Raw genomic sequence first — 12,730 nt, forward strand, 5'->3', positions numbered from 1 at the left:
CCCGGTCCAGTACGGGGGCAACACTGAGGGTTGCGATCCGTTGCCGGACACGGAAAAAGACAAAAAAAAAAAAAGAACTTACAGTCCAGCAGATATGAATACACTGTTGCTTGCTTAGCCATTCCTATGCGATTAGACACCAGGATTATTCCCAACTGATCACTATTATAGTCTTGAGATCAAAGGTTGAGAGTATTGGCCGAGTTACAGGTTTTGGAGTCAAACAAAACAGGTCAGAATTCTGCCATTCATATGTATGAGCTGTGTAACAATCGGCATGTTTCTTAATCTCTCTGGGCCTCAGCTTTCCCATCTGGGTTATGGGGGTAATGGTACCTACCTTAGAGGGTTATTGTGCAGATTAAATGAGATGATTCATGTAAAACACTTTTCATAGTGTACCAAGAGCTTAATTATTATGGTTAGTAGTAGTAATAGCAGTAATATGTTCTTTGTGCATGAAGCTTAATTGGCGTACCTACCTTAGAGGGTTATTGTGCAGATTAAATGAGATGATTCATGTAAAACACTTTTCACAGTGTACCAAGAGCTTAATTATTATGGTTAGTAGTAGTAATAGCAGTAATATGTTCTTTGTGCATGAAGCTTAATTGGTATTTTGGTGTATCTTTTTTGCTATAATTATATATCTTATTTTTTAAAAAAGAAAAGCTCCTCTCATTTAATATCAGATGAAGGGAGCTATAAATAACATATTATTAAGGCTGGTCTTTGTGTAAAAGTCCCTAAAATTTTCTACTAAGAGTGTCCCTAGTGTTCCAGAATACAGTTCATTGTAGCTCAGCGAGTGGTAACACTTTCTGGAGAATTTACTGTGTCTCATAGTAATTATGGGAATATTGACTTAGTATGCTTTTTTTAGCATGCAACTGCCACGGCCACGCCATCGATTGTTACTATGATCCGGATATTGAGCAGCAGCAGGCAAGCTTGAATATCCAAGGCATCTATGCAGGTGGAGGGGTCTGCATTAATTGTCAGGTGAGGAGGCACTATTTAAATAAAAGTGGATGTGATCACAGGAAATGAGCACTCAGTAAACCCTGCTCCTGAAAAGATGTCAAGAAAGCCATATGCAATTAAGTATTTTCTGAGTCCATTTCTCCACTTTTGTCCACAAAAGGCTTTGTTAGCTGGATATAATTTAGGGATTGTAAAGGAAATGGATTGCTGTGTGTTTACCCAGACTTCTTTGATTAGGTTCTTCATTTAAGTCTTTGCCTAAATGGGGAAGAGAATTACTGGCTGTCATCCCTGACAGCTATCCACCTCATGGTAGAAAGGCTCTAAGATAGGACTGCTGACACTAAATCCTGTTTGCAGACAGATTCTGAATCTAGATTCAGTGAGGAAGTACATCACGATCAGTTAATGATGTCTGCCGTACACACCAAATAAGGAAGCACTGATTTTTCATCCCTTCTATAGAATACCTGGATTCACTGGAATTTAGCCAAGAGGGGTGTTTGGCAGAGGAGGGTATATCTGTACTGAGATATTTACTAAAATCCTGTAAAATGTTCATCAATTTGGTCTACATTGCCACTCTTTCTTCTGTGCTCTTAGAGTGATGTTTTGTTAGTGTTACACTTAAAGAGACATTCTTCACATGAGATGCCTACTTATATGGAGCCAGGTTACACCCCACAGAAATACCCACCATTCTTCACCTGTCTCCCACTCCACACATTCTGTATCATCTATTTTGCAGATACTCAAAACACGTGTAAAATATAAGTCATGGATTTGTGACAAATCCCAGGATCTCTTGAAGGCTAAGCACTGCAGGACCCTCAGGTGATTTGTGTGCACATTAAGGTCACAGAAGCACTAGACATGGATGTATAGGTGGGGCCCTTTCTCCAGACAGAGGACCAAGTTCTGTCAGTGTGTCTTTAGAATACCTCGTTCATCTTCCTTCTTTTAGTGGGTTTATGTTCTGTACTTCAGTGTTCCAGAAAACCATCAATATAGTCTTTTTTTCATAGTGGCTCTGCAAAAGCATTTTTGTTTTACATATGAAATTACTGAAATCTTGTTTGGGCATGTTGCATTGTTTTCCAACTTAAACTTAAAATGCCTATGCAAAGTTAGGTATTTAGGTAACGTGATTAACTTAATTTTTTTTATTGTGGCAAAATATACATAACAAATTTTACCATTTTAATAATTTTAAGTGTACATTTCAGCATAATTAACTTTTATATTATGTTAATAATCAAAGAACAAGAGAGAGATTTCTGCTTCTCTTATGATTTAGTATCTCCTGCAGGACCCAACCTTCCCACAGAGAATTGGTCTCTAATGATTGTCTTTTCTATTGAGAATTGGTCACTTTTTTTTGGTTTATACTAGAAACTATGGACAAAATACAAAAAATAAAAAACAAAAAATAAGCACCCCCTCCCCCTAAAAAACAATGATCTGAAGGCACTGAGAGTAAACATAGCAGGGAGATACTGGTTGGGAGTTGCCACGTTGCAAAAAGGGTGAATTACATGTCTTTGTAACTTTTAGCCAGAGGGCAGACCATATTGGTGCCGAGTTGGTGCCAGGTGCTGTGGCTAAACTTCATCTAGAAAATATGGAGTCTTTTTGGTCTGAAGAACTGGAGAGCAGAGCTTAGGACAACCACAACTTTTGGAAAGTGAGCAGGGAGTCTAGGAAAAGAGGAATCAAGAGAGGTGAAATCCCTAATTCTGTGTGTAAATTCTTCTCAGTTTTTTGGGTGACCCCTGAAGCATCCATGCACAACATGTGTTTCAGCTAAGACTAAAATAACTTGTTTGAAATTTGAGTTACCACTCAAGAGTCAGAATTTGCAGCTTGAGTAAAGTTAATAGTCCCACAAAGCAACAAACAAACAAACAAAGAATAGAAAAGAAAAATAAAATTTTTAAGGTAATATTATAGAATCCAGAGTCTCTATAACACAATATTTACAATGTCCAGAATACAATCCCAAAATTTTAAAGATATGAATAACTGAAAAAATGTGACCCATTCTCAAGAGAAAAGACTATCAATAGAGACCAATCCTGAGATGACTCAGATGTTGAAATTAACAGTTAAGGATTTTAGAGCCACTAAGATAACTATGGTCAAGAGCATAAATAAAAATATGTTCACAATGAATGTAAAGATAATAAATATCAGCATAGAAATAAAAAGTATAAAGGGACTAAATAAAAATTTTAGAACTTAGGGCCTGCCTGGTGGCGCACTGCTACAGTGCGCCGCTTGGGAAGTGCGGCAGCGCTCCCGCCGAGGGTTCGGATCCCACATACAGACCGGTTCCCGCTCACTGGCTGAGCGAGGTGCGGGTGCAGCACCGAGGTTTGCGATCCCATTGCCGGTCCCCGGTCCGGTATGGGCGTGACACTGAGGGTTGCGATCCGTTGCCGGACACGAAAAAAAGACAAAAAGGAAAAAAAAAAAATTTTAGAACTTAAACAACACATACAATATTTAAATAAAAAATTTGTTGGAGGAGCCAAATAGCAGAATGGAGATAATAAAAGAAAGAGTAAGTGAATTTTAAAATAGATCAATAAAAATTATCCAATCTGAAGAAGAAAAAGAAAAATATATTTTTTAAATGAACAGAGATTTGGGAACCTGTGGGACAATATAAAAAGGTTTAACACACATATAATTGAAGTCCCAGAAGCAGAGGAGAGGAGAAAGAATAAAGCAAAAAAAAAAAAAAAAAAAAAAAAAAAAAAAAAAAAAAGGTGAAGAAACAATGGTAGGAAATTCCTCAAGTTTTGCAATAGACTAAGGTTCAAGAAGCTCAATGAACCCAAAGGTGGATAAATACAAAGAAAATCACTCCTGGGCCTAGAAGAGTCAAACTGCTGAAAACCAAGGACAAAATGAAAATCCTAAAAGTAAAGAGAAAAACATTACAACACAGTATAATGACTGTGGACTTCTCATTAGAGACAGTGGAGACCACAAAACAGCAGAACAATGTGTTTAAAGTGCTAAAAGAAAAAGTGAAGAACTGTCAGTCTAGAACTCTGAATCTTTTAAGAATTCATATATTTTAAGAATGAAAAAAAAAAAAAAAAAAAAAAAGATGGTAGATAAAACTAGGAGAATTTATTGCCCAAGAAATACTAAAGGAAGTTCTTCAGATTAAAGAGAAACCTTATGGAAACCCAGATCTTTAGGAAGAAATGAAGAATATGGTAAATGTCTGGGTAAATATAAAGGGCTATTTAAAAATAAATTCTTTAGAAGTATGTAGGGCTGCCTACAACAAAAATTATAACATTGTCTTGTGAGATTTATAATATATATAGATATAATAAGTATAAAATTATAGATAAAGAATAGGGAGGACATATAAGAACACAAAGTTTCTACAGTTTTCATGAAATGGTGCAATATTAACTCTAATTAGACTGTGAGAAGTGAAGGAGGTATATTGTAATCCCTAAAACACCTACTGACAAAATAACGCAAAACTAAAAGGCCAGTAGATAAATTTAAACATAATTTAAAAAAATATTCAAATAATCCAAATAAGAAAGGAAAGAAGAAAAACACACACACACACCCCAAAAATAAAATGAGGGGCAAACAGAAAATAAATGCAAAAGTGGTAGACCTAAATTCAATTGTATCAATAAATGCATTAAATGATAATGGACTAAACACTCTAATTCAAAGGCAGAAGCTATGAGAATGAATAAAAAATAAGGATCCAACTATATTCTGCTTACAAAAGATTGCCTTTAAATATAAAGACACAAATAGGTTGAAAGTAATTTAAAAAATACTATATAAACAATAAACATGAGAAGTATAGAGGAATAAGATTAATATCAAATGAAGTAGACTTCAAGATGATAAGCATTAACAAGAGATAAATAGGGACATTTCACAGTGATAAAAGAGTAACTTTATCAGGGAGACAGTAATCATAAATGTGTTTGTATCTGATAACAGAGCTTTAAAATACATGTAGCAAAATTTGACAGAATTAAAGGAAAAACTGGACAATTCCATGATTATAGTTGGAAATTTAAATACCACCCTGTCAGCAATTGATACAACCAGACAAGAAAAATCAGCAAAGATATAGATCTTAAGAACACTCTCAACCACCTTGTTTTAATTAATACTTATAGATACTGCACCCAGTAAATGTAGACTACACATTCTTTTCAAGTGCATATGGCACCAAAATGGAATTAAGTTAGAAATCAATAGTAATAAGATCCCTAGGAAAACTCCAATACTTGAAACAACACATTTCCAAATAATCCATTGTCAAAGAAGAAATCAGAAGGGAAATTAGAAAAGATTTCAAATTGGGTAATAATGAAAACACAACACGTCAAAATTTGTGGGATGCAGCTAAAACAGTACTTAGAGGAAAATTCACAGCTTTAGATGCCCATGATAGAAAGGAGTCTAAAATCAAAAAAAAAAAAAAAAAAAAAAAAAAAAAAAAAAGAACAAAGAAAAAGAAAAAAAGAAAAGAAAAGAATGTAAAATCAATGACCCAAGGTTCCAACTTAACAAGCTGGTAAAAAAGAAAAAAAAAAAAAAAGGAACAGAGTAAACCCCAAGTAAGTAGAAGAAAGAGAATAATAAAAGTAAGAACAGAATTTAACAATCAAACCAAACCAAACCAAACAAAAACAAAACCAAAAAAACCCCAGGCAAACAATAGAAAAAATTAAGAAAGCCAAGAGCTGTTTTTCTGAAATTAATAAACTCCCAGTTAGAATGATCAAGAAAAAAGAGGAGGGGATTACAAATTGCAAATATTCCATGTAAAAGTGGTTCATCACCACAGTGGCTACAGGCTGCAGATATTAAAAGGAAAATAAAAGAATACTATGATCAATTTTATGCCGACAATGTTGACAATCTAAGTTAAATGGAAACATTTCTTGAAAACTATAACTTACTAAGACAGATATAATATGAAGCATAACATCTGAATAGCCCCATATCTCTATGAAAGAAATTGAATTCATTAAGAAGACTTTCTTATGAAGTAATTCCAGCCCCAGATGGTTTTACTACTCAATTCTACTAAACATTTAAGGAAGAAACAACACAAATCTTACACCAATTCTTTCAGAAAACAGAGGAGAGACACTTGTTTGACGAGGCCAGCATAACCTTAACAACAAAAATGACAGACATTACTACATAAAATAAAATTGCTGATCAACATCTCTCATGAATATCATGAATTCAAAAATATGTTGCAGAATATCAGAAAAACAAATTCAGCCATATATAATGAGGATAATACATTATGACAATTGGATTATCTCAGGAAAGCAAGGTTGAACATTCAAAAATCCATCTATGTAATTAATCACATTATCAGAATAAAGGAAAAGAATCATGTGAAATACCGTTAGAGAAAATTGATACCATTTTATGATGAAAGCTCTTAGCAAACCAGGAATATGTGAGTAGAAGTGAATTTCAGCAATCTGATAAAGGGCATTTATGAAAAACCTACAACTAACATCATATTAGTGGTGAAATACTGAATGCTTGCCTTCTCAATATTAGAAACAAGGAAAAGGTGTTTGCTCTTTACCACTTCCGTTAACAGTGCCCTGGAGGTGCTAACCATTGCAGTAAGGTAAGAAAAAGAAATAAAAAACATTATGATTGGGCTGAGCCCGTGGCGCACTTGGGAGAGTGTGGCGCTGGGAGCGCAGCAGTGCTCCTGCCGCGGGTTCAGATCCTATATAGGGATGGCCGGTGCGCTCACTGGCTGAGCGCGGTGCAGCCGGTCTCAAAAAGGATAAAAAAAAAACCCAAAAAACCCCATTATGATTGGAAAGGAAGTAAAACTGTCTCTATTTTCAGATGACATGATTCTTTTATGTAGAAAATTTTAGGGAATATTCAAAACAACAACTAGAAAAAAAAAAAAAAAAAACCCAGTAGAATGGATAAAGAAACTCTGGCATATTCATACAATGGAATATAAGGCACAATAGAGTGGGACAGACTACGGATACCTGCGACAATATGCAAGAACCTAAAAAACATGATGCTGAGTGGAAGATGACTAACAAAAACCATAGTATAGTATGAGGGTCATTTAAGTGAAAGTTTTTAACAGGCTAAACTAATCAATAATGGAAAAAATCAGAACTGTGGTTGGCTCTGGGGAGTTGGTGATGGGGATTGACTGGGAAAGGGCATGGGGAACTTTCTGGAGTGATGATATTTTTCTGTATCTGTGAATTGGATTTCACAGATGTGTGAATCACAGATAATTCAGTGAATGTACAATTAAGAGTTTTGCACTTACTGTATATACATTTTACAGCAAAAGAAAAAATTATAAACAAATACTGAATTCCAGTTAATTACATGCATGCCGAAGTATTTAAGGGAATGTGATTGATATCCATAATTTATTTTTATATGCATAAAAAATAAGATGTATTAGTGGATGGATAGAGGAATGAGTAGTTGGATAATTATGTAAATAGCAAGTATAGTCAAATGTTTACGATAAACTCTAGTGGGGGGTATGTAGGTGTTCACCATAAAATTGGAAAATTTTCATCATGAAATGTTGGGAGAAAAGAGCAATGAAAGAGGAAGGCTGGGAGCACAACAATTTTGGATCGACTCTGTCTTGATATCTTCCCCTTTGGTGAGACATTGATGTTCCTGGCTAAGAGTGAAGATTACCTGTGTTGTTTGAGATGATGCTTGAAGATCTCCATTAAGTAAAACAAAGTCTTGAGCCTCTTCTGTAGAGACATGACTTCAGATCTAAGTCTCAAGCCTGCTGCCTAGTTGTTTGTGCCCTTGATGTGTTGGTCTCATTGTTTCCAAACCGTTTGTCTCACACACACACACTGCACAAAGCTGAGAGATGGAAGCAGGAAGCAGATGGAGCACATATGGTATGTTCCCTCTGCTGCAAACCCCACAAGATGACAGGGAAGACAGTGAAAACAAAATACTTCCTCCTTCCAGAACACATCATAGCATGGAAAGTAGGAGAGAGTGTCATCGACAGACCAGAATTTCAAGATTCTAGAAAGATGGAAAGCAAAACACATACATGAAGGAGAACACAGCTGTCAATGTCGGGATTATTTAGAGGTGCTCCAAGAGGTGACAGATTGAAGAAATTGTGAAGCTGCAGTCAAACCCACAAAACTTTAGTGAAGTTTATAAAAGAAGGCATAGACAGAGAGGCATAGTGTGTTTGCAGACTTCATATTATAAATATACCATTTATCTGAAACCAATCTATAAATTCAGTCCAATCACAATCAGAATTCCAACAAGAATTTTTATGAAGGTGGACAGACTGAGCCTAATGTTTTTATCACTAAGACAATATATGAGAATAAACAAGTTGTTTAGAAAAGATGAACAGTTATGGAGAAATTTGTCTTTCAAGATGTCAAAACTATCATGAGTCTGTACTGAATATGGACTCAATAATGTAGGGATAAATAGACCTATAGAACCTAATAGAAAATCTAGAAATAAATTCACATAGCTGTTAAAATTTGATTTAAAATAAAATTGGCACTTCTAATGGAAAAGAAAGATGGACATTACATAAATGATGCTAGGACAGTTGGCTCTTCATTTGCGGGAAAAAATTAACCTTATCTTAGGCCATATCCAGAGGGACAAGGGGAGTCTTGACTGGGGGACAGAGTGGAGGAGACACTGCTGCTGCTGCAGGGCCAGTCGTCTTGGCCCTCGTAAGGTGACGCTTCAGGACCAAGTCTGGGTTTTTTGGTAGAAGACACCTACCCTAGAGCAAGGTCAGCTTTCGAGAAACCCAGGAGCCAGGCTGTTTGCCACCTTTTCTGTGTAGTGCTGGCACTGGGAGGATGATGAAATACCTGCTCTCAGCTCTGGGCTAATGACGCGAAGTGGGACCATTGATGACAGGCTGACCCTTGAGACTTTCAGGTAGCCAAGCAGCCAGGATATGAGAGCAAGATTGCTATCCTGCAGGGCAAGCATTTACCAGCAAGAGCTATGTTCTCATGTAGTGCTGATTTTATGTTTATTTCCTGTGTTTCCTATTTTTACTATTGGTTTGGGATGTGAGAAATTTTAGATAGGGTGACCAGTTCCCTGAGATGTAGCATTTGAGTAAAGCCCTGAAAGGAGTGAGGGAATGAGCCAGGCATCTGTCTGGGGGAGAGCATTCCAGGCAGAAGGAGCGGCGGGCAAAAGGCCTTTGAGAAATTTTAGATAGGGTGACCAGTTCCCTGAGATGTAGCATTTGAGTAAAGCCCTGAAAAGAGGGAGGGAATGAGCCAGGCATCTGTCTGGGGGAGAGCATTCCAGGCAGAAGGAGCGGCGGGCAAAAGGCCTTAGTGGGGAGCAAGGAGCCGGTGTGGCTGGCAAGGAGTGAGTAGGGGGTGGATGAGTCCAGAGAGGTAGCAAAGGCCAGACCATGTGGGGCCGTGCAGGCCTTAGTTAAGGAAAGTTCATTATGGGGCCTCCTTGGAAAGGGTGGCCAGTGAATGGATTACCCAGTAGACTCCATGTGCTTGAGTTTCATGGAAATGGAAGGCAGCAACCCAGTCATAGGCATGGTCAAGGAACTGAGAGAAAGAGACAAAGAGATGGAGAGACAAAGAGATGGGGTTTGGCTGAAGATTGAAGAGTACCTAAGAAAAGTTCTGCTTGGAGGAGTTCAGACCTAAGGCTGATCAGAGCAGGGACTTGTTTCTAGGTAAACATTTCATAGAAAGCCTTTCCGGGTGGTGCTGCAGGAGGAGGTAAGTGGGGGTGGGCTTACTGCCTGCATAGATTCCATCAGTGCCCGTGCCCATGTTTTCTCATCTTACATGAAGTGTCACACAGATGCGTCTGCAAGCACCCACACCCCCAGCACCTTCAATATAGAAATTACGGAGCCATCACTATTCTTGGGTCTAGACCTGGCCTTGTCCAGCGGGGACCATGGTGTCCATAGATGAAGTGGTGTGTCTTGCCCTCAGGATGTGCATGTCCTATGACTTCAAGGCAAACCACAGGCATTTAGTCCATTGGCAGAGTAATTTGTTGTTCTCTCAGTCTTTCATTGCTGTTCTTTGTGTCTTGAAAATAGGATTTCTCTGTGTCAGGTGCTTCATTAACCAAACTTTGTGGTAGAGGGAAAAGCCTGGGCTGCCCATTTCAGAGAACATTTTCTCATCTATTCCAATCAGAAAAGATTTGGGAGCCAAAGTTAACCTGATGTCCTCTGTCTACGATAAGTCACGGTAGCAAGCAACAGAGTTGAAGGTTACCTGGCATTTGATGGGAAGGGAGGGTGACCTGCAGCAGTTTCTGATTTGCCCACATGTTCATGCATTTAAATATCACGTTAACATTATGGGTTTTAGGCCACAATGTTAAAGTGAATTCAGATTTTAGCCCACAGGACAAGGGTCACAAATTAAAATCTGTAGTTAATAAAACCATCTAAAACAGGGGAGAGGACACAGAATGGGTCGTTGTTCTCCCCTCTGTGTTTCTGTGCAGACTTTTGTGTGGGACATGGACAAGGGTCACAAATTAAAATCTGTAGTTAATAAAACCATCTAAAACAGGGGAGAGGACAGAGAATGGGTCGTTGTTCTCCCCTCTGTGTTTCTGTGCAGACTTTTGTGTGGGACATAGTGTGTTATATTCGTTCTTGTTAACTTCCTATTGCCTTCCCTCTCAGTAATGAAAGAACACTGCCCTATTAATTATTTCCAAATTCGAGAGAGAGGCAGAATTGAGCTAGATCCATAGTGTAACTGATGACACATGCTGGCTAATTAGATTTTGCAGCAGTTACAAGGATTAACCATGCACTAGAAAAAGCCACTTATTGTACTTTAAAATGAGCTCTGTGCATGAGACTCATCCCTACATTTTCCACTCACAGGATAGAAATGTTCACAAAGTGGTTTCATGACTAAAGCACAGATAAAATTAGAACGAAGAGAGACAAGGATCTGTTTGTGCCATTTCTTCCTAAACTGGAGAACATTTAAATGCACACATTCCTTGGGTTAAACCTAAAGGTGACTCATTCATCCATTCACCAGTTCTTCTGCATGAAGTTGTGGGGAATGGTCCTCATGAAGTTTTTTTTGTCACTCAAATGATTTATTAAAGCAAACTCTTTGGTAGAAGGGAAACCTGGTCTGTCCAGTTTGTGGAGCGTTTCCTCATTTTCTCTTCCAATGCGGAAAAAAAATCCAGAGCCAAGGTTAAGCCAGTGTCCTGGTGTAAATCTTGGAGACTCAAGGTCAAGATCAATGCTGGTTTTTAGAGAGATTTTGAAATTACAATTGTATATGACAGAATTATTTCTCTGGGTGGATAGCACAAAATAACACGTACTGGACTTCTTCTCCAGTACTCTTCCTTCTAAGTTTCTTTTGTTTCTTTCTAGCACAACACAGCTGGTGTAAACTGTGACAAGTGTGCTAAGGGCTATTACCGCCCTTATGGGGTTCCAGTTGACTCCCCCCATGGCTGCATCCGTAAGTTGCATTTCAACTTGGTGTATCTTAGACTGTGCATCCTGCCCGAAGGAGGCATCAGGCTCCATCCTGATTGGTTAAAAATGTCCTTCATTCCCTTTCTCTTCATGTTATTGGTTCTGCTCCTTACCTATGTGACCTCAGATGGTTACATAATCTCTCTGAGCCTCAGGTCCCTTATACATAAATGGAAATGATAATATGTTTCGTAAGAGTAAATGAAATGCCAACCAAAAGTACCTAGAAAAATACTTAGTATTTGGTCTGTCACATACTAGGTCTGCAATAAGTGTTAGTTCCTCCATTTTCTGTTGTTTTGACATATGATCTCCAATAAATTCATCTTTTGTTAGAATTAGTGTCAAGACAGTATAGTAATGAGTTCACAAGGATTTAATAATAGTCACAGTATTTAAAATAGTGCTTTAGTCCATTTCTGTATCTTAGAATACCTGAAATTGGCTAATTTATAAAGAAATAGGATTCATTTCTTACAGTCCGGGGGCTGGGAAACCCACAGTTCAGGAGGCACATCTGGTGAGGGCTTTCTTCTCTGTAGACCCAGGGTATCACATGACAAATGGGCTGGGCAAGAAAGAGCTAAGCTTCTCATTCTGTCCCCTTATAAAGCCATCATAATTGCACCCATGACCACCCATTAAACCATCAATGGATTAATCTATTCATGAGGGTTCAGTCATCACAATCTAATCATCTTTTAAAGGCCCCACCTTTCAATTACCATAAAAAGATTTCCCACTCTCTTAACATTCTTACAATGGAGATTAAGTTTCAATGACTTTTGGTAGGACACTCAAGTCATAGCAAATAGCTATGCTTTATTGAGCATGTGCTGTATGCAAGGCATTGCCTAAATGCTTTCATGGGATGTATTATTTAATTATCACAACAAACTTAGGACATTGTATGATTATTGTAATTTTTGGATATGGGGAAACCAAAGGGTCTGAATAGTTAAGCATTTTTGCCTGAGGGACAAAACCACTAACTGGTAGATCCAGGATGTCACTCATTTTTCTCTGACATGACTGTGCCATAATGCCACAACACATTTATCATGCAGAAAAATGCCACTCATTTTTCCCTGTGGAATTATCAGTCTTGGACATTAACCTACATGTGCAACTTGCTGCCTATTTAACACTTGGATCTTTTTTTTTTTTTTGTCTTTTGTCTTTTTC

At 37.6% G+C, this 12,730-nt stretch overlaps 1 protein-coding gene across 1 annotated transcript in view; it reads left to right on the forward strand.

Annotated features, from left to right (window-relative positions):
* LOC103593627 (laminin subunit alpha-3-like) overlaps positions 1-12,730 on the forward strand; it is an 89,833-nt gene that overhangs the window by 58,652 nt on the left and 18,451 nt on the right. The window contains exons 9-10 of the mRNA XM_008576645.1: positions 884-1,002; positions 11,438-11,528. Coding sequence (XP_008574867.1) covers positions 884-1,002; positions 11,438-11,528 — 210 coding nt within the window. The remainder of the gene's footprint in view (positions 1-883; positions 1,003-11,437; positions 11,529-12,730) is intronic.

Source organism: Galeopterus variegatus, unplaced genomic scaffold (genome assembly GCF_000696425.1).
Source record: "Galeopterus variegatus unplaced genomic scaffold, G_variegatus-3.0.2 Scaffold1383, whole genome shotgun sequence".
Classification (NCBI taxonomy): domain Eukaryota; kingdom Metazoa; phylum Chordata; class Mammalia; order Dermoptera; family Cynocephalidae; genus Galeopterus; species Galeopterus variegatus.